Raw genomic sequence first — 23,860 nt, forward strand, 5'->3', positions numbered from 1 at the left:
TTTGTTAAGATGCCATATAAACCCAAGTTCTACCCACCTCTTTGAGTTCTTCTGCTCTGGTTGCTCCTGTGTGTGTTCGGTGCATATGCTAATATCTGGTGTGTTTTTTTCCCCTTGTTAATCTCTTCTGTCAGTCTAATTTACAAGGACCCAGCCAATGATGGCTAGAGGGAAAACAGTTTTTCATCTCCTGCAGTTTGAATCCTAGTTCTGCTACTTTTTCTCTGTATGTCTGAGCCTCAGTTTCCCAACTCATAAAATGGAGGTGGTTATAATATCTACTACATCGAATGGTGAGAATAAAATTAAATAGTGTGTGGAAAGTGCCTGGCCCTTTTATTATTGTTATTATTACTACTATATTTATGTGTATATGTGTGTGTGTGTGTGTGTGTGTGTGTGTGTAGAGGGGGAGGGGGAGAGGGGCAGAGAGACAGAGAGAGAGAGAGAGGGGAAGATGAGAAGGAAGAGGCAGAGGAAGGAGGGGAGGGCAAAGGACAGGTGGAAAGATGAGAGGAGAGGGGAAGAGAGGGGAGGGGAGAGAAGGGGAGGGGAGAATAAGAAAACAAGAAAGGCAGACAGATAAGGCTCCAGGCCCCCAAGCCTGTTTCTAGATATGGAATATTCTACCATCATATAATCATATAGGTTGTGCCTACCTGAGCCCAAAGCCTCAATTTCACCAAAGCAAGTACATTCAAATATTTTTAGAAATAAGCAAAATTCTATTTGCTCAGAATGGTCTTTCTCTGCAGAAGTGAATAGAGCCTCTGGCTCACACAGACCTGAACTCCCCTTCCCCCATTTCACGTACAAGCACTTTCAACCTCTCTGGAGTTAGGCCTGCCCTCCTCTAAGATAGGTGACACAAGACTTCATGTAAAACCTTGGAGGAAAGTGGTCAGGGATTCCGCACATGTAACAGAATTGCCTAAACACCATAACTGAATAACAACACTTAATGGATATTTTTCCAAATTTTGATAATCACATTTTAAAGACTTAAGCAAAAGAACAATAGCAACAACAAAAGAACCCTGTGTTATTCATTACCATATTTAAATATATTTTCCTGGTCATCTTCCCAGACATATTGTACTGGTTTTCCTTTACTTTCCATTTCTTCTATAGCAGTTCTCACTTCGTCGACCTCTGTGTTTTCCTCTTCTGCTGAAAAAATGACTGAAGCAGAGGCTCTGTTGCCCTCCATCTCATTCCTTCTTGGTATCTTGTATGCTCTATCCTTCCTCAGTTTCCCTTTACCCTTCTCCAGTTCCTCTCTTTTCTCAGTACTCTTTTGTTTCCTAGGTTTTGGTGAAGTTGGTTTTTTGTCAAGGCCCATTGCAATAATGCACCTATGAAAAATATTAACATAAGGTATTCATTAACTTTTATGTATGGCACAGCAGAGTCTTATAGCTTTTTGAATCACATCGCTTATTCTTATAAGAAATATTTTAGTATAGTGCACATAGTTAATTAAAAATAAAATATCCTCTCTTTATTAATACTAAAATCTTATAAACACAATTTTTAATAATTTTACCTTCAATAATAAATAAGAAAACAACTAAGAACTACAGTCTAAAATTTGTGCCTTAAAGTGCCCAAGTTCACCCAGCAGGTTAGTGATGGGGCTGGATTCCAACTCAGGACTGTTAGACTCCATCACCTCACACTGAAGTACAAAAATATTGCTAGATTGCAGGTATCGACCTCTCAAATGACTAGCTACACAGACAAATATTACTGCTGGGCTTACTGTCAGGGAAAGTGCCCACTCTCTCTACCAGAAACTAACAAAATCTGGAGTTTTCACAAGCTGGAGACAATCCACAAGCTGGAAAAGGGGCCTGGTACTTATCAGTCTCCACACTCCTCCTCTTCTAGAAATAGACATGTCTCCTTCTCTACAGGTTACGTAACTATCATTATTGGGGAACTGAATCCATTAGAGTGGGTAGGTGAAAACAGATCACAATGCAATCAAGACTTGTTAGCCTTGGAAGAAGAGAAATAATATGCAATATTTGAAAACTGCCTCAACGTGAATCAAATCCAATGAGTTTCTTAAACTAAAGAGTTTGCTGAATTTCAGCCCTCTCCAGTCTAAAACAGAATAGAAATTAATTCTCCCTACAAGCAAATATGAGAACTTAGTTGTTACTAATCTTTTCACTATCTCCCCGTAAAATGAAGCTAAAAGCATCTGCACTCCAATCAGGCTGTAAAAAATGAGATAATAAGAATACACTTATCTCACCCATATTAAGCATGATAAATACTTTTTGACTGTAATGATAATGTACTTAGCACATTGCTTTCCTTGGAATAAAGGTATCATGAATCTTCACAGAATATGATTACCCACATTGCCTTCTGTTCAAGCTGTTCCTCGCTTATCAATGGCAACACCAAATCCGTTGATTTGAAACCCCTGATATGCTGTTACGTTAAGTTTCTGTTGTGACTGTGTAGATGCTTTGATGCCTCCCTACTGCATGCACAGACTTTTTATTGCCCATCTGCTTAAGGGAATTGGACAAACAAAGTGAGTAACATCTGTGCTCTCCTCATCGCTGACTACCTAGTTGACTTCTGAGTATAATTTGAGGTGTTGATTCTGATTACTGAAGCTCAAAGCTGTCTGCATTCTACCTATTTGGTTAGGCAACTCTTCTTCCTGTGTTTCACTCTAGTAACTGAAAATAACTACCATGTGTCTTCAAACAGTTCCCATAATTGAGGGATAAGTAATATAAGCATATAATCATATTATATTATCTCCCATCTTGAAAAATAAAAAGCCCCCTTTGACCTCCACATGCTCCCTCCTGGCTGCCACCCAAATTCCATCCTTTATAGCCAAGAGTGATCTATATTCTCTGGCTTTAGCTGTTTTCCAATTATGTCTTAAACCCACTCCTATCAAGCATGCATTTCTACCACTCCACTATTACTCATGCGAAGATCACCAATAACTGACACATTACCAAATCTTGCTCAATCCTCATTCTTCATTTACTTCACCGATCTACGCAGTCAACCCTGTTCATCATTCCCTTCTTTAAACATTTTGTTCATTTCCAGGATATCACTCTCTCTAAGTTCTCCTTCTCGTCACTGGCTTTCCTTCTTAGGCCTTTTGCTGGTTCCTCTTTATCTCCCCCATTTTGAACTGCAGTGACCTGGAGCTCATTACTCAGGCATCTTCTCTATCTCATTCAGTTCTCAGCAATCTCATCCAATCTTAAGACTTTAAATTCCATCTATCTACAAACCATTCTCACATTTATATTCCCAGCTTGGACCTCTTACCAAAAGCTATAGATGCCTCAAGCTTCATGTGTCTAAAACCAAAATCCCTTCATTCCACTCCCAAACCTGTTCTTTCCCCAGTCTTCTCCATCTTAGTACACATTAACTAGACATTTTTCCGGTTATTCAGGCCAAAAATTTTTGAATCATCTTTGACTCTACTCTTTATTTCATATTCTACATTCAATCCATCAATAAATCCTGTAAGCTCTACCTTCAAACTACATCTAGAACCCAATTATTTATCTTTCTACCATTCCTTCTTCTCTGGATTAAAGTAGTTTCTACCTTTCCCCCTACCTCCCTAGTTTATTTTTCCCATAGGAGCTACTGTCAAGTCATGACAGGTCATTGCCCAAAACCTACTTTAGAAGCTTCACATCCCTCTCAGGATAAGTCAAACTCCTTGCAATACCCTTAGGACTCTACAGGAATTGGCCCCACTGTCTCTCTGACCTCATTTTCTATCACTGTTCCATTCCTTACTTTTGCTCTGGCCACACTAGCTTAGGCACACTGAGCATGCTCCAGATTCATACCCTTTCTATACACTTTTCCTTTACTGAAAAACTATCTGGAGGAGGAGACATTTTTTTTTTTTTCTGTTTCCTGTTCAAAAGACATCTTTCCAGAGAGGCCCTTCCTAACCATCCTATATAAAATAACTCCACCCTCTGATTTTCTCTCCCCTCACTACCAATATCTCCCTTACCCTACTTTGTATATATCATGCTTATTACCATCTGACATATATTAATAGGTTTATTGGGATGTTATTTGCCCTTCCCCCATTAGAATAGGCCCTATGGGGGCAGGTACTTTGGTTGGTTCACTCCTGTGTTCTACCTTGGCATATAGTCAATTCTTCATGAGTACTTTCAGAAAAAAAAATGAAAGAAAACATGCAAGCAAGTCACCCAATTTCAAACAGAATGTCCAATATGAAAGCTAATAAACAATAGTCAAAACTGTCCTTCTATCGTGCATTTTGTTTTCCTGAGATTGAAACTAGGGGCCTGAGAATGATAGTTGGGCCACACCATATGCAGGCACAACTGAAAAATGCATAACCTATAATATCCAACCATATTAGCTAGATGCTTGCACAGGCTTTGGGGCTCAGTCCAAAACCAGTTACTAAGAGGAATGAGAAAAAGAAAAAAGAAAAAAAAAGTTCTTTCACTTCAGGAAGAACTTAAAGCATGACGAGGAAAAGGAGATGCAGAGAGAGAAACAGAATTTGAAACGCCACCAGCTTTTATCCCCATTATACAATACATTTGGAAGTCTAATTTAGATCTTATAATTTCAAATACTACATACAGAGTTATAATAAACAACTTTTAGACATTTTAGATACAAAGATATCTATCTTAAGCAATTGTGCAGAGAAATGCATCAGTAAAAGCACAAAGAAGAAAAGGCAGCAAAATGTGCCCTCTACCAAAGGACATTTGTTTCCATACTTGTAGCAAGGGGATGATCTCTCCACACACACAAACCCAAAGTAGCCTCGTTTGCCTCCAAGTCTGGAACCTTTTCGATGCTTATATTCACAGCAGGAGCTTAACCTGTTCACCTGCATCCCATTCAGGAAAAAGGTGAGACTGAAGGGGAAACCATGGTGCCTTTTGGAAATAAACTGAAAGGTCTCTGGAATTAAGAAGGAAATACATTAGTGAAAGCAACTGACTTTAGACTAACAAGTTCTAAATCACTTTTTTTCTATTAGATAAGTATAAGATTATGGTCTAGATCACCTTTTTAATATAAGCACATTATTATAATCATTAAAAAGACATTCTATTACTTTTATTTATAAAAAGTACTCCACCGCTTTATAAAATTCTTTGATTTGTAAAAAATAATAATAATAATACCTAACATTATATGAGCTCTTTCTATGGCCAGGCATTATGCCTGATAATCTTTGGTATGCTATGTATGTCTCAACAACCACATGAAGTGGAAATATTGTCATTGTTAGTTTCTAGATGCAGAAATTAAGGCTTTGAGAAGTTCAGTAATTTACCCCAAATCATACAGTAAGTAAGAGAGTTAGCATCGAACTTAAACATCTCCCTAGATTCTATGCCTTTATCTTGCTATGTTATTTACTTCAAAAGTATATGACATAAGGCTACTATAAGCTCAGTAATACTTTTAGATAAATGTGTATTTTTAGTTGTGACTTGAAACATCCTAATTCATATATGGATGAGACCAACTTATTCCATCTCCAACCCATTCTCTATTCTCTCTGAATTTGAGACCTCTTCTTTCTCTACCAATAAATTAAACACCACTGCATATGATTAATAGGTTTTAATCATTCCAAGTCTTTATAATGCTCTTTGAGAGTTTCCCACCCTAGAGGTCCCAAACCCTAAGCCTGAAAAACCATAGTCTACAGAGTGACACAGAAACCTGCTTCTCCTGACACTTAATAATGTCACTTACTACAAAAGAAGCCTCCCTGGACCCTCCCACTTCTACCAATAATAGAGCTAATATGTACTATTACTCTGCTATGTACACATTTCCTATTGTTGCACTCACTACAATATATTAAATTATGTCTATACCAGTTTCTCAAACTTTAGTGTGCATCAGAATCACCGAAGAGCTTAATAAAACAGACTGCTGGGCCTCACCCCAGAATTTCTGATTCAGTAGGGCCCAAGAATTTGCATTTCTCTGAAGTTGCCAGGTTCCATTTACACTGTCAGTCCAGGAAGCACACTTTGAGAACCCTGATCTACATGTTTGCTGCCCTGCACGTTTGGGAAATCCATGACAGCTGAAACTGGTCTTAGCTTTGTTTCCCCAGATCCCAGGACAATGGGCATAAGAGGACCTCAATAAATAATTAGTGAGTTGTTATTTTAACTTACTTCTTTCCCAATCATCTAGAAATACTATGTTTATACCATAGCATGCCTCTAAAAAGAAATGTAAATCAGATGCAACTTGTACTAACAAATAGACTTACCAAAAAGGCAATTCCATAATTTATATCTTAATATTTGTGATGTAAAATTAAACTAGGAAAGAGAAAATTGAAAATATAGTGTCTGGGGATATTAAACTGCATTAGCTTTTAAAATCCACTTGTCCTTATGACATATGGACTCCTTAGGTGGTGACTCGAAAGCTAGTTGGATTGCTTTCATTACAGAAAATGGAATGGGCCATTCATGTAATATGATCCATTCTACTGCAGTATCACACCCCATAACTACCGAAGTACCTAGACCAGGAAGAGAGTACAGCCAAGGAAATGCTGAGAATGGGCACAGGACATCAACTTCTAGATGTGACTGCCCTTCCTTTTGGTCCTCACATGACTGAAGAGTCCATCCACCTATCATTCCATTTCTTTCATTTGTTGTCAAAGTTATTGAAAAAGAATTGACACCCTCTGCTTTTATTCCCATGTTAATTATATTGTAATTTTATTTTTTAAATTTCAGCAATACTTCCCAACCCTGACTTGATGGTTTCTGCTTGGAATAGTGGAAAGACGATATATCAGAAATTTGCATTTCAGAACTCGCATCTGTGAAACGGAGATGGCAGGAGGAGTGGACGAGGGAGTGAGGTGGAGAGGGTGACCCAGTCTACCCACTTCGCAGAGCAGTCTTAAAGATTATGTAATGTACGATATTAGGAAGCATTCTGTAGTATTTATAAAATGTAGTTATTCATTGTTGAATGACAATGGAAAGCACTATTTTAGGCACTATAGAGAAACAGAAATACTGAAGAAACATCAAATGTGGTCTCCTCCTTTAAGGAGTTATAATTTAGCAGTAGAGATAAAATGAAAATATCAGACTTCTGGGGCAAGGTCACTAAAATCCTCTCCCCTTAAAATTTTGTCTCTGAAAATGGACGAAAGACTTAAAATAAACTGAGCAGCAGTTATTCATGAAAAATTGCCGAACTTTTGGTAAGAACAGTGGAAATCTGAGGTATTCTTGCCTGGGGCTGCTCTCATCCCTCTCACCTGCCACTATTTCATCCCTTTAGTTCTAATATGGTAGGGCAGGCCATAAATAACCAGCAGCTTCACTGTCAGTGGGCAGTGGTTTGAGTTGGAACAGAGGACCAAAAAAAAAAGAAAACCTTGGCCAGTGGCATTACCACTAACTAATAAGTAACAATCTCAGAGGCAAACTAACATGGAAGACCAGAGTGTCTGCTAGCCTGAAACTGTAGTTCTAATTAGGGCAAGCAACAGGCCAGTATACTAGGCAGAAATTTAACAGGGAGATCCAGGCAGTAAGGCAATCACAGATGCATTTGTAGGGGAGCAAAATTTGCCATACCAAAATGTGTCTCTTTGGCATAGGTGTTATTTTAAACTGATTAATTTTAGGAAACAAAAGACTCAGGAAGAAACTTTGACCTTCCCCTTAACTGCCTAAAGGAATTTAGAGAACATGCTCAATAAAGAGACCCATCATTATATGTAACTATAGTTTAATATGAACTAGGCCTGATAGACAGGGACGAGCCTAGCAAGACCCATTTAATCAAAGTTTTCTCTCTGTCCCATTGTTTCTACATGGCCCAGCAAACTTACAAACATTAGCTCTTTTTATTTCTCTGTGAATTGCCTCACTTTCCTCTGAAGCTCTAGACTTCTAGCTCCTCTTTAGTCCAGAATGACCTATATATTTCACCTTGCCTAACTGTTTTTGGAACCTCAAGTTTGTGTTGATTCCTTGTACCTATATGTTAGACTTTATTTACTCCCGTTAATCTGGCATACTTCATTTTAATTATTCAACCAGCCCAAGAACCAAAAGATGAAAAGCGGAAATTTTCCCTCACCCACACATTCAGTTAGCACTTTATATATCCTCAGCTAACTGGAAGTAGCGTGGATTGGAGTAAGCCCAACCTATTCATACATCCCTGGCCAACTAGCAGCTTGTACCCATGAACAAAGGAAACACAAGAGAGCCCGGTGTGGTGGAAAATCAAAGTTGGAGCAGACTTGAAAACTGCCTGAACCTTGAATGCACTCCTGAACCTACTAGAAGGGGCTGAACATTGCCCTCTAAAAACTCATGACTACCCAGAACCTCAGAATGTGACCCTCTTTGGAAATAGGGTCTTTGCAGATATAATTAGTAAAAGGATCAAGATGAGATCATCCTAGATTTGTTTTGTCCTAAATCCAATGACTGATTCCCTGATAAGAAAAGGAGAGCACACACACAGAGACAGATAGGAAGAATGATATATAAAGACAGAAGTAGAGATTGGAATGATGGAGCTACAAACCAAGGAATGCCAAGGATTGCTGGGATTCACCAAAAGTTGGAAGAGGCAAGGAAAGATTCTCTCGTAGAGTTCTTAGAGGGAGCATGAACCTGCTAACACCTTGATTTTAGACTTCTGGTCTCCAGAACTATGAGAGGATAAATTTCTATTGTTTTAAGCCACCAATTTTGGGGACATTTTTCATGCTAGCACCAGGAAATTAATATACCCACAAACAGATCCACTGTCAGAAAGTGGAGGCTTTTACTGGCTCAAAGTTTTTTAACATAACCTCTGACAAATCACTGAATCATCACTAACTATGAAAACACAGACACGACTCTAAAAGACTAGCCTAAAATATGAAAATAGAATTTAAAAAAAAATCTGAGCAGAGACATCACTGGCTGTATACCAAGGAGAAAGGAGATAATTGCACAGACTTGTTCCAGATAAGTTACTAAACAAACAAACAACAACAAAAACATCAAGAATAATAACCGTCAAGAGGGAAAAGTCAAAATCCAGAATCTACAGTTGCTCTAATACATAATGTAAAATGTTCAGTTTCAACAAAAAATCAAGACACGTAAGGAAACAGGAAAGTGTGACTTCTACTCAGTAAAAAGAAGCCATCTCCTAGGAACCCACTCAAGAGAAATGAAAACCGATGTCTACCCAAAAACTTGTATTTGTATATTCATAATAGCATGATGTATAATAGTCCTAAAAGTGGGAACAATACAAATGTCCATCAGTTGGGGATGGATAATAAATAAAACATGGTACATTCATGTAATGGAAAATATATAATCAGTGATATAAGAGAGCAACTATTGACAAATGCTACAAATGGATGACTCTCAAAAACATTATGCTAAGTGAAAGAAGCAAGACACAAAATGCTACCTATTATATGATTTCTTCTATATGAAATGTCCAGGAAAGGCAAATCTGTAGAGACTGAAAGCAGGTCAGGGGTTGCCTGAGGCTGGCTATGAGAGTAAGGATTAACTGCCAACGGGCACAAGGGAAATTTTAGAAGTGATGGAGATGTTCTAAAACTGGTTTATAATAATGGCTTCAAAATTCTATAAAATTCCTAAAAATCAGTGAATTGTACATGTACAATGGATGAATGTTATAAAATGTAAGATACACCTCAATTAAAGGTATTTGTAAAAACTGAAAAAAAAAATCAACATATAGTAACAAGCAAAAGAGAAATAAAAAAATAGTTAACATAAGTGGCAATACAATGAAATGCTTTGGGTTTTAAGTATAGAATAAGAGCTATAGTCATCAAGAAGGAGAGAGAACACAGAATAAAAATCAGCTTAGAAAGCTTCACAGCCTTAATCTGAATCTTAAAAGATGGGTAAGATTTGAATTTAAAATGCTATTTTGAATTAGAATCTGTTGTCCTATTGCAGACAAAGGAAATAGCCACAAAAAGACAAGAATAAAGCATGGGGTGGGTGGGAGGAGGGGAGTAATGCAGAATGCACAAATAGGTACAACAGGATCAGGTGATGGAAATACAAGGAAATGGGGTTGAAAAGGAAGGGATTATGAGAGGACCAGAAACAAAGTTATTTTATTCTTTGTATCCACATGAACCCAGGAAGCCAAAAATTGCCTTGCTTGAAATGATGAACATGGTAAATCAAAATGCCTGTGAAGAACTGTATTCCTTACAAGTAGGAGAAATATTCAGTAACTTCATAGGTGTACATATTAAACAATATGTGGCTTGATGTCTAAAATCAAACCACAAGACACCATGAATTACTATGGGAATAAAAGATGCACTTCCCACATTACTAAATAATTAATTTTATTGTTATTTTTCATGCGAGAGCAAGACAAGTTAATGAATGCCACATTTTTAATGAGTTTACTGCTCCAAGCATTACGTTAAACGCCTTTTTTTAAATAGAAATCTTCTAAAAAAACTATTCACATTTCACTGAATCTTGCACAGCTTTGATTTGTAAAAAGGGCAGATTCTTTTCAGTTCAGCTAAATTGCTAAGATTGCTGAACCACAAGTCAACTCTGAGCCACCGAACTTTTCAATTTTGAATAATTACTTTCCTGGCAATCAAGGACAAGCTGAGACAAAATTATTGTGTGAACAGAATTCAATTATTTAAGTCCCTATTCCATCCTATTATTCAAGACTGTCCTATGTCATAACAAAAAGCCAGACCCAGGATCAATATGTATGCAAAAGAACACTTAACCAGGTAACATTCTCTGATAACCTTTGGTTTTACACTCATCACAGAGTGTATATCGCTTCCCAACAAATCAGTTAGTGAAATTTTGTTCATTTTTCATTTGTATGTACCATGATTTCCAGCAGTCAAATAGACATTACCTATGCATTTTGTTGAACAAAGCGTGAACTAAGACCCAGAAAGAGTTTTATGTTAATTCAAATTTTAGACTATAGCTAATTTCAGCAATTCCTCTAAATTAATAGTTGAAAGTTATATTTTTAAAACATAAGTGCATGTATCTATGCCACTCTCATTAGCAGTTTCACCCCACTCATATTATGAAAATGTAGTAAAACCTTTGCTACTAAGAATAGCTATCTGGGGCTGGATAGTTCTGAGCAAAGGTCCTACACCCAGTCAGGGGGCTGGGATCTGCTCTTGACCCTTCTCAGAGCTGCAGGTGTGACCTTGGGAAGCCTGTACCTCTGCCTTGCTCTCATTTTCGTCATCTATAAACCAGAAGGAAGGAATTCTGAAATGCTATGATAAAATGAGACAAAATAAATTACATTTCAGCCAAGTATATAAAATGGGGGGAAATAGTTTCTAGCATTAATGAGAATTATTTTTTATAAATTTGACATATTTTATAAAGTCAAGTGTTGACCCTTTCTTATGTTAGAAAGTTTTAATACCTAATCCCTAAATATGTATAGTTTCTCTTTAAGTACTTGGTTTTTTAAAATTAATATCACCGTTTTAGCTTGATGACAGAAAACAGAAAAGTTAAAAGTAACAACTCCATGTCTGCCCCCAACGCCTCTCTTAACCCCTAAGTCTATATCAAGATAACCCAAATATAAATATTTCTTTTCATTAGGAAAAACACTATTACTTTCTAAAGAGAGTTTGTCAAGCAAGGAAATCACAAATATAATCCTGTAACGACTTTTCCTTATAATTGCTGTTCCACAGAACTAAATATTGACGAAAACCACTTCAGTACAATATGTGAAACCATATATAGAGTATCAAAATGATCTTATGCTAATGAAGGCGAACAGAGTTTGCCACCCCAAAGCATGTCTCTTTGGGATATTGATTATTTTAAGCTGGTTATTTTCAAGAAACAAAAGACTCCGAAAAAAAACCTTTGACCCTTCCTTCCCCCTTACTGCGTAACAGAATTTAGATAGAGGGCCTGTTCCAGGAAGGGAACTATCACCATAGATCGCTACAGTATAATATGAACTAGATGTGGTTGGGAAGACTCCGCAGGGCCTAATGATCCAAGTTCATTCTGTGTCCCATTCTTTCTACATGGCCCAGAAAACTTCTATTTGTTTACTACACATTTGCTTTTCCATCTCCATGAGAATTGCCTCCCTACCCTTTGAAGTCCCAGACTCCTACCCCCTCTCCTTAGCTCAGAAAGACATATAAGTCTCAACTGCCCAATTTGTCTCTGTGCCCCATATCCTTATGGAATCCCTGCATGTATTAGGTTGGTGCAAAAGTAATTGTGGTTTTTGCAATGTTTTTAACCTTTTTAAACCACAATTACTTTTGCACTAGCCTAATATGTACATACTTAAATTTGGTTATTTTCTACTTATCTGTCTCATGTCAATTTAATTCTTAGACCAGCTAGAGCTGAGACATGTAGAGGAAAATTTCTTCCTCCTCAACACTACCAAACATGGATTTATGATCAAATGAAAGTGGAAATGTACTAATCATATGAAGCCAAATTCTGTACCACGTTATTTGGGTGTGATTCACCCTGAAATGTATTGAATTTGTGGTTTTATCTCAACATACTTCTAAAGAACAAATTGCCAATCTGGTATTGTTCTTAGAATAATGAATGATATAATTCACTATGGCAAGTCAAATAATAAACTTGTAATTTGGGGGACAGTTTATTTGTGTGACATTTTAATGATCAGATGTCTCTATCCCAAAATTAATCTGTTACTGGGTTAAATCACTCCAGAATCTTTCTTCCACAATCTGCAAAAGTAATTGCTGCTTCAGTTTCAATCATGGAGCAGTAAATCTAGATTTAGTTTGAGGCAGCTGGTTTATAAGTCCCTGGATATGCATAATTTCATAGAGTGATTGAAGTCATTTTGATATTATATCAACAATAGCTTATTGATAACATCAACTTCAAGCAATTAAAAAGAATTCACATTTTATGTGTACCTTTTTCAAGTAGTTTGCCTTTGTAGACACAAAGGTTTTCCCCACCACAGTGCTGTTGATAAACTTTTATCTCATCCCGGAAGTCTGGGTGCATATAAGATAGGTGCACATTTTTCCCCAAATAGATCATTGTAATAGCTGCATTACTATGCAGTGGTGTTTTATGAATCTTTCTTGAATCCTGGAATAAACAAAAACGGGGGATTATTAACTGATTACTTTCTAATCAGAGTGTGATCGACACTGTAACCTAAATTAGAAAAAAAAGCTATTTTTATGTCTCTAGCAACAAAATCTTTATAAAATGTCAATCTTTACAGGGCACAAAAAGTGAAGCCCATTACAAAATAAATCCCTATAACAATTATAACATATACATTTTGACTTTGTGTTTCTAATGTAATTGCTTGGGATTTGGAAAAAATTCGCCAATTTTATTTTGTGTTTGTGTGTGTGTGTGTGTGTGTGTGTGTGTGTGTGCGCGCGCGCGCACGCGTATGTATGTTGTATATACAACCATAATATCAAGGATGTTAAGAGAAAACTGTTCTTAGTTCTTTTAGCTGGTTCTCAAATAAAAATTCAAATCAAATTAATTAAGTAAAATTGGTGACATCATTTTGTTCTAATTTGAATTAACAAGGATTGTGATTTAGCAATTGTTTTTGTAATTGAGCACTTCATCTTTACACTTGAGCACTGACAATATATCCTTCCCTGAGCTTATTCTGTGTGAAGGAAAGATGCACACATTTGGTTCCTTCTACGGTCACTCTGAAGATTAGGGACAATGTCTGTTATGTGCCTAGGATTATCCAGTTTCACAAGAGCCATTCAGTTCAGTGAAAAACCAATATTATTTATGTTTTTTTTAATATCAAACAATATATCCAACAACAACAAAAAAATCACCTCATGAAACTATCTGTTTTCTGTCATTGACCAATTTAAATTATTTCTGAAATAAACAATAAACTTAAATGCCAGAGATTAAAAGAAATGTCCTGCCTTAGCTCCTAGTTTATATTCTATTTTCATATTAGTAAATAAGCATAGTGTTTGCCCAACACTTAAGAGGAAAACAAGGAAAGACAAGCAGAAAAAGGAAGAGGAGGAGGCAGAGAAATAGGAATGGCTCGTTGAGAGACTTTTAAAGGGCCTGGTTAAGAATATTACTGTCAGCTTTTAGAATTATACAGAGGCCAAGCATTACTTTTAATCTACTTCAATTTTCTAAAAATCAATTTTAGCTAAATGAAAAATGTGAAGAAACCAAATGTAAGTGAATCCAAGGCAATTATTTGAGTTTGATTTCATTGAATTACAGATGCCTGGGAAGCATGATTTTTTTTTCTTTAAAGAAAAACAAATCAGCAAACTGCAAGAAAAATTTCTGAAGGTACTACTAAAATATTTCTACCTTCAAACCCATCCGCTTCCACCTCAGAGGATGTTTTTGTCTCATTCATTTCTATCTCTCTGAGGCAAAAGCCAGAGGAAGTAAATCTGATAAATGAAATTCTACAAATGACAGTCTGAAAAGTATAAGTAGAGGAGAAAATTTGAAATGTAAAACCTAAGCACATTGTCTTGCCTGTAGACAAACAGAGCTCCCAAACATAAGTATTTCAGGGACATCAGGGTCCATGAAGGTAAATCAGCAAACTGGATAATTCTTTGCCGATTAGAAATATCTCGCTGAGTCACAGTTGAAAACAATGATGGCAGGCCTGGCTCCTACTTGCAAAATCATCCCATGTTTCCTCTCGCCTGGGGAGCTGTGGAACTGTGACACCCATGTGTGCAGCCCAATGGAAAATCACCAGCCTAAGGCAAATCCAGCTCCAAGCTCCCACTAGAACATTTAATGATATGACGGTTGAAATAAGAGCATCCCCCTTTTATTAAGCAGTACTTTCTAAAGTGGCATGGATTCAGAAGCAGCCCTGTTAGCTTGTGGTAGATAAGCACTGCATAAATTCAAGGTAATAGTGGAATTAGAGTGAAGGAAAGGCCTGCCTCATCCACACAAAATGAGAAATTGGAAAGAGGAACACTTAAAAATAAAGGAAATGACAGCTCTTCACACTTTCATTTACTCTTATTCTTCTTTCTTCTGTTAAAGTGTATTCCTGAGAATAACATCTCTTTTCTCCGGGTCTGGTTGCTTCATTCCTTTTTGAAATATTCCCTGATTATTGCTACCAAATAACCTTTTCTGGGTTCTAACAGGAAGCCCAAGTGACAGCCGATGATTAAATACGTGCACTAGGAAATGAACAATTGTTTCTTTCAGTTGACTAAATTGCCTCTGTACTTACCATCTTCCAGGGTATAATGACCTCAGATGGATGAAACTTTTAACAAGCTTTCACGGCCCTTTCTGCTATCCTTGAGCAAGAGTCAAAACCTTCTATGAAAATTCAGCTCCATTTCAAAAACAGGAGCAAGGCCTCATGGCCCTGAACAACTAAGGGTTATCTTTATGACTTCCTTCACCAATTGCTTATGACTCTCTTTTCATTTCTTTTCAGATTTCTCAGGCAAGCACAATCTAAGCTGACAAAGAGCGAGCCCACTGAGTGGTTTAACCAGTTAGCCATTATTATATACTTTGGATATTTAGCAGTCAATTGAAATAGTAAATTTTCATTGGAATCTCTCTTATCCCTGCCCAGGCCTGTGTGACGGTTGGATTTAAGAGATTCACATGGGTGTCAAAGTGCCTGTACTTGTTGATTGTTTTGGGCAGCAATTCCTGTCCATTCACTTAGCCAAGCCCTGATGAACTCTGGACATCATAAAATCTTACCTTGACCACTGCAATAAACTTCTAGTTAGTAAGGTAACCACAGAGTTTATTAACTAAACTGGGACACATAGTGAAAGAGGGGTTACTAATAAGTACGCTAGGGAAAAAAAAAGCATAAACTTGAACTGTTCCAGGAAAGCTGAGATGAATGGTTACCCTACTAAATTAGTTTCCCCACTTCTAGCCCGACGTCCCTCAAAATTTCCCTCCTCCTGGATATCAGAGTGATCTACTATCACTAAATAGATCATGTGACTTTCCTGCTTAAAGTCCTCCAATGCTTCCCAATATCCATGGGATGATGTCCAACATTCTTCAGACAACACAATCTGTCTTCCATCTCTGACTCCTATTGTCTCTCAATTATTGTGGTTTCTTGTGTTCCATTTGAAGGTCCAGCAACAGAGCTAATTGTAGTGGCACAAACACTATCAACCTGTTTTTAATCTCCAGACTTACGTAACTGGATGAGTCACATGGCATTGAAACGATTTCCTCCTATTCCTCTCTCAGTAGGTAAGGACAGTGTCTTACCGATCTTTATGCCCCCAACAATCTTGCCAGTGCTGACACCTAGTGAGGGCCTGATAAACATTGATTGGACTGGACACACACATGCAACAATTAATGATTCCAGATTCTGTCATTTACTGAGACCAAAGCAATGGAAGATGGACCTCGCCCTATAGCAGAAGCTTTCTATATTTATAACAACTCAGTTGGAACCAGAACATGAAAATTGACTCACAGTGTCCTGTTAATCGAAACACCATCTTTGATGATCAAGCCTTGATGAAGATTAATAAAAAGCCTGACCATAATGAGTGGCAGAAGATTCCCATGTTGACTCTGATGACCTTAGGAGGCAAAAATTCTGACAGGAGCCCGAGAAAGAGTGCTCCAGTATTCAGATCCTAAAGATGCAGGAAGCAGCTGATTGTAAAGGAAACCAAAAGCATCCTTATTGCACTCTTGGGTTCTTCTCTTTCTCTTCTTTCTCACTGGTTTTCCCTCGTTCTCTCCTCCTCCCTCCTTTGCTGTTATTATGCTTCCTCTTTTCGCTTTCCTCTTGCCCATTTTTCTTACGACTGCCTAACTCATACGACATGCTCATTTCTGCCATACCCCCAAACACCTCAACCCTCTGAAGGTATCAGAGCTCTAGATTTTTGAGGAAGCTGAGTTGACACATGAGCCTTTGCTTCCTCATCTCCCTCAACAGAATGAATTCAGTAACTCTGTTAAGAGCTAGAAATTATCCAGCTGGAACTGGCTTTTGGTGAGATGCCCCCATAATTTGACCCTTGTAGAAAAGAGGTCTGCCCTTAAACTCCAACTGCTGCAGACATCCAGAAGCATCATTAGTTCTTCTTCCTTTCTCCCAGGATTTTGTTCCACAATGTCATCTGCTAAGATATTTTGACTGTTGAATTGAATTTTTAAACTCTTTTTAAAGTCCTTTTTAGTTATGTAGTTAGCAAACTGCAGTGCTCATTTTAAGCAAAACATTGTTTAAAGTGTTTGTCTGAAATAAATCAAGCCTACTATGAGATATGTTGAATTACTATATATTAAAATCATGTTGATGTTTTCCTTTTTCATTCTCAAATCTGAGTCCACTGGTGAGAAAAACCTAGACTAAAAAAGACTAAGGTAATGCACTAACTAGAATGAAAACTGAAAAAAATATTTTAAAAATTAAGTCAAACAGAAGAAATGTGCAATTTCTCTAGCAAAGCTACTAACTGCTAGGCTTTATTTGTTGCTGGAGAATAGGGATCTATATCAGAAAGGCATAATTCATTCCTATGATATTTACCTCAGCTAAAAAGTATAATTAAGAGTTTAATTTTTCACACAGATAATGAAGAAATAACTTTATGAATATAGTACTAATAAATACTTGATTAAATGTAAATAAAATCAAATGCCTGCCCTCAACAAGTTTCATAATCTAGGAGAAGAATAATAAATATACGTGAGTATTTATACTAAGTAGGATATAGTAAGGGACATAAGAAAAGTAACAAAGTCCTTTTGAAGAAAGGAAGCGATGGAATCCTATTACAAGGTACAGAAATACGCTGCAGAGCACACAACCTTTGAAGGGGGCTGGGAAGGCTGAGTGTGATGACACATCCTTCTTACATCTCAGGCACTCACTGGCAATTCATAGAAAAAGAACATTTGCCTTAATGGAAATACCAGTTAGAGGTCTAATTGATGTCTGTGTTGAAAAAGCATCTGACCAATGACAATATCATCAAAAATTTGAGAGAAAAAGGCTTATAAATAAATTCCATATAATATGGATTCGAGGATTACAAATGCTGGCTGTAAGTTTCAGTCTACTGGGGTGTATATTTAGTTTGCCACTAACTAGTTATGTGACCTTAGGCAGGTTATTTAACTCTTCTTGCCTCAGTTTCCTTATTTTGAATATGAAGAAATTATTTTATCTCTTTCTTGGGCTTATTGTATGTTTTAAATGAGAAAATGTATGTAAAACACTGAACAAAACTCCCAGCACTTACTAAAGTTTCATTAAATAAAGGGTATAATCATTGTTGTCATCATGCAATATAAATTTACATATTTTACTAAAAGTTAACAAAAGGCAAAAACATGATAGCATGTAATTAAATGAGAACAAAATATATAGATGATTTGAAAGTGGGTGAATCCTTGCAGAAAGTAATAAAGAACATAGCTCAGAGGTGCGGAAGTGGTGGAGCAACCCGGTGAGGGTACAGGGAGGAGCTCAGTTTGGCTTGGGTAGGAGCAGAGAGAGCTGGAAAGAGGTCCCGATCCGAAAGCTCTTGAGTGCCAGTGTACTAAGTGTCTCTTTTAGTCTTTCTTTTGAAATGTGTGGCTAACTGACCCTGGGGAGACTACCCCTTCCAGGACTAACCAGTTCCTAGAGATGGTAAATGAATTGCCTGGGAGAGCACTTTTCATGCACAAACCAGTCCAGAGCCCACATCCACCCTCGCCCTCTGCTATCTGGCTCTTGAACTCTAGGGCCAATATTCCCCCACCCTAAACACCACTGGATCAGGTTCCAAACAACTCAGGATAGCCCTTACGCCCCAGAGCCTGCCAAAATTATTCATACTATCCAACCCTAAGCCTTCTGTTTACTCTGCCTCTCCTGTTCATTTTCTCAGACACCACAACCTCAGCCTCCTGACCTACCCTGGTGCTTTCCTGTATTGTCCTATGTTACATGGTGTCATGGTTAATTTTATCTATCAACTTAGCTGGGCCGTGGTGCCCAAATCTATGGTCAAACATTGTTCTGGATGGAACCCTGACTAACATACGTGAGATGCCTCCTCCTCTTGGGAGCTGTGAGAAACCGTCTCTTCAATGGCAATCATCTCTTGCTCTCAATATGCCTGAATAACAACAAAACTTACATTTTAAAACAGCCAGACAGAAGAATATACCTACTTTCATTAGGAAAGAGGAACTAGTGGAAGTTTTAAGCAGGGAGGTGCAGGTTGAAACCTATTCTACAAAGTTTAATTGAACATCATTACGCAGAATCTACTAATAATGAAATGGACTTAGCTTACTCTTTTCCCACTTCCTGCCTTTTTACCTTCTGCTCCCTGATTCGTTTTGCAAACTTCCCAATCATGTTTCAAAGCCCCCCCCCCCATTCTAAATGCCACCTTTTTTCTGAAGCACTCTCCAATCTCCTCATTCAGAACTGATATTTCCTTCACCTGTGTTCCCATTGGGTTTTTTTTAATACCACTATGATACCACCACAATGTAGCATGGTTAATTGTAGACATTTCTCAATCTTTTTTTAAAATAAATTAACAAATGATGCTTTATTTTAACGTTTATTCTTATCAAAAAGTATATCATTAAATTATGGAACCTTCCTGAGACAGTAAATTTATCTTGGAGCAATGAAAGAACAGTCGCATCTAATTAATTTTAAGACAACAACAGGAAACAAACATAAAACATAACCTAAAAGATAAGTACTAATATTATGTCCACTTTACAGATAAGGAAAGACATTTCTCAATTTTGCTAAACTGCAATCTAAGAACAAGGATTTGGTCTTATGTACCTTACTTAGTAGCCTGGGCACATAGCATAGTGTTTGCCATCATCAATAAAAGCTAAATTGAGCTGTTTGTTGATTTAGAGGCAAAACATTAGTATGTAGATGACTAATAGCTTGGTTAAAAGTTAGGTAGCAAGCCTTTGAACTGCAGATATAGCAGTGAGAATGGAAAAGAATTATCAGACACGTGAGCTATTGTTCAGGTGCTAGAGCTGTGCTAAGACAATAACCACTTGCCACATTTGACTGCTGGGCACTTGAAAAGTGGCTCAGTCATATAAGAAGTACCGTAAGTATAAAATACTTACTGAATATAAAGACTTGGTATAAAAAATGTACAACACCTCATTAAAATCTTTTTTATTGATTACATGTCGAAATGATAATATTATGGCTATACTTGATTAAATAAAATATATTATTAAAATGAATTTGAAATGTTTCTTTTACCTTTTTAAATGTAGTTATTAGAAACTTAAAATTATATATGTGGCCGCATTACATTTCTATTATCCACCTCCTGGACTTCTTTGATCTAGAGGACGTAGCAATTAATTTGATATGTGATGAAGAAAGAAGAAGGAATCCTAGCTTGTGTGTCCAAATTACTGGAGAAAAGGTCATGCATTATGAGAAATAAAGCAATTGAACGGAGAAGCCAGTCTAAATTGTAACTGTATTAAATTTGAGGGCCAGTAGGACCTACCAATCAGGCATCTGTAATTACACAGTGCTCATTTGGAGTCCAGGAGGTGGATAAGCAGTCTCAGTCAGATATGGAGAAAGCCTCAGATTACTCCATACCTGAAGAACCTCTTTACCCTCTTTTTCACAAATCTCATAAAAAATTAAAACAAACCTGACCTTTTTTTTTTTAATTGTTAAGCATACTGTTTAAGTAGGTATTTAGTTGAAAGCCTGCATTTTCACATTTATAACCACCTTTTATGGGGCCATCCACATTTTCAGGAGGCTGCTGTAGAGAGTAGGTAACCAGCAATCTCGAGTGAGCACACAGAAACCTGCAGATGGGTGAGGTAAACCTCAGAGAAAAATCTAACTAGTCGCATAGATTCTATAAAAGCAGTATAAAGCTCTGCGGGTCCTAGAACAGAATGAAACAAAAAACAGGGCACAGAAGCAACGTGCTGGCCTGTGAGATATACTGCACCTTGTCATTTGGCTCCATGAATCATCCTGAGACACAGACCACAGAAGCCAAGGACCACGTTCTACACATTCATAGAGGAACAGCTGGTGGACCACCAGCAGGCCATACTTTTTTGCCTTTTACTCTTGCTTTCTTTTTAAGAGCATTTAAAGGATGCTTTGGAGTGGTACTCATAAAATAAAAGAGGGAATGTAATGTGTGAATTAGTCATGAGAGTGACCTCTCCTTAAATGAATCATTTCCAGGTCAAAATAAAATAAATCCAAGTACATGAGAAGACAACCAAGATGGCTCGGTAGGTAAATGTGTCATTTACCTTCTCTCACAACCATATCAAAATTACAACTAATCTACAAAACAACCATTATTGTGAATTGCCTAAAATCAAGCTGAACTGAAGCCTTTCAACTAAGGACATGCAGAAGAAGCTACCTCTATACGGGTAGGAAGTTCAGAGATGAGGAACGGGCTGGTCCCACACCTATGTGTGACCATCAAAGATCGGGAGGGCTATTTCGGCTGTGGGTGTCCCCCCATCCCTTAAAGGAGCGAGAGATACCAACTCTACCCCAGCCCAAGGTTCCAGTGCCAGGGAGAGAAGTCCCCATAATTTTTGGTTCTGAAAAACAGCAGAGATTGTGATTTAGTGAGACTGAGTGCGGCTGCACTCCCAGGCGCTCCATTAAAGGGACTGCGCATGTGGACTTACCCACCAATGGAATCATTTGCTCTGAGCTCCAGCACCAGGGCAGCAGCTGGAAAGGCGGCAGGGACAAATGGTGGGGAATCGAGTTATCTGGCTTAGGATGGGGGCTGGAGAGGCGGCTTTATCCTAGATGGAGCTGGCAGAGGCCATTGTTTCTTTGCTGAGCCCTCCCCCTTCCAGGACGTGAACACAGGTGGCAGCCATTTCTGAATCTCTGCTGTTTGTTCACCACACCCTGGCGATTTGAGACCTGGCCCTGACCAACTTTCAGGCACACCCATGCTGTTTTCAGTGTCTTTCTCATGTAAACCCCCTGCCTTGGGCTCAGCTGCACTTTCCTAGGGTCTCTCAAAGGTTTGCAGGACCCAGACTAGCAGCATCTGGCTTGAGCATGTCCTATACTTCTGGCTGAGCAGCCGTAAGGCAGCAATAGTGGCAACCAGCCTTGGTCCATGGCTTGGCCTCTCAAAGGAGCTTGCAAGCACAGCATGGGCAGCAGCCATCTGCAGATTTCTTTCTGGCTTCTGCTGGGTGGCCCCAGGTGGGGCACGGGCTGTGGCTGAAGTAGACCTACAGCAGATCTCCTCCAAAGTGGTCCTGGGGCTGGTGCCCCCAGTGACCAACTTCAAAATGAGCTGGAGCATCACCAGCCACCTCCAAATACGACACATCCAAGGGGCAGATTAGGCAGGCATCAGAGTCCTGCTGGAGCAGATCCTGCTCTGTAGGATCAGCCCTGCACAACAACTCTTCCACTGTAGTCAAGGCCAGTCCTTACAACCAGTGAGCCCAAGGGTCAGTTCCTCACATTGATGTGCAATTATCAACCAAGGCTCAACTACAAAAGGAGTGCACACACAACCCACACAAGAGACACACTTGGAGTGCATGACTCAGGTGACCAGAAAGACTGCACTTCTGAACCCCACAGCACACATACTACCTAAGGCCACTCTACTAAGATCAGAAGACATAGCAGCACTACCTAATACATAGAAACAAACACAGGGAGGCAGACAAATAGGGGAGATAAAGAAATATGTCTCAAATAAAAGAACAGAATAGAGCTCCAGAAAAAGACCTAAGCAAAACAGAGATAAGCAATCTATCAGATGAGATGCAGAGTTCCAAACACTGGTTATAAAAATGCTCAGTGATCTCAGGGAGAACTTCAACAGAGAGATAGGAAGCATAAAAATGGAGATGGAAACCATAAAAAAAGAACCAGTCAGAAATAAAGGATACAATAATGGAAACAAAGAATATATTACAGGAGATAAACAGTAGGTTAGATGAAGCAGAGGATCTAACAAACGATGTAGAAGATAAGGTAGCAGAGAACACCCAACCAGAACAGCAAAAAGAAAAAAGAATCCAAAAAATTGAGTAGAGTTTAAGGGGCCTCTGGGACAATATCGAGTGTACCAACATTCACATTATAGGGGTACCAGAAGGAGAAGAGAGAGAGCAAGGAATTGAAAACCTATTTGAAGAAATAATGCCGAAAACTTCCCTAACCTGGTGAAGGAAATGGACATACAAGTACAAGAAGCACAGAGAGTCCCAAACAAGATAAACTCAAAGAGGCCAACACCAAGACATATAATAATTAAAATGCCAAAGGTTAAATGTAAAGAGATAACCTTAACAGCAGCAAAAGAAAGCAGTTAGTTACCTACAAGTGTACCCCCATAAGACTGTCAGCTGATTTCTCAACAGAAACTTTGCAGGCAAGAAAGGAGTGGCAGGAAATATTCCAAGTGATGAAAAGCAACAACATACAACCAAGATTGCTCTACCCAGGAAGGTTGTCACTTAGAATTGAAGGACAGATAAGGAGCTTCCCAGATAAGAAAAAGCTGACCACCAAACCAGTATTAAGATAATTCTTAGAGGAACTTCTTTAAGATGGGAGGGAGGTTAAGGATGGGGGAAAGAGGAAGGGATTAAGAAGTACAAACTGGTTGTTATACAGTAGTCTTGAGGATGTACGATATAGCATAAGGAATATAGTCAATAATATTGTTAAAACTAGGTATGGTGCCAGATGGGTACTAGAT

General features: G+C 38.1%; 1 protein-coding gene across 3 annotated transcripts in view; it reads right to left on the reverse strand.

Annotated features, from left to right (window-relative positions):
• The window catches only part of ERICH3 (glutamate rich 3), a 110,754-nt gene that overhangs the window by 30,697 nt on the left and 56,197 nt on the right, over positions 1-23,860 (reverse strand). For all 3 annotated transcript variants that reach the window (XM_033115561.1, XM_033115562.1, XM_033115563.1), the window contains 3 exons: positions 13,025-13,205; positions 4,785-4,971; positions 1,054-1,355 (listed from right to left, as the gene is read on the reverse strand). In XM_033115561.1, the coding sequence (XP_032971452.1) occupies positions 1,054-1,355; positions 4,785-4,971; positions 13,025-13,205 (670 nt within the window). The remainder of the gene's footprint in view (positions 1-1,053; positions 1,356-4,784; positions 4,972-13,024; positions 13,206-23,860) is intronic.

The sequence above is a fragment of the Rhinolophus ferrumequinum genome, chromosome 9 (genome assembly GCF_004115265.2).
Source record: "Rhinolophus ferrumequinum isolate MPI-CBG mRhiFer1 chromosome 9, mRhiFer1_v1.p, whole genome shotgun sequence".
Classification (NCBI taxonomy): Eukaryota; Metazoa; Chordata; class Mammalia; order Chiroptera; family Rhinolophidae; genus Rhinolophus; species Rhinolophus ferrumequinum.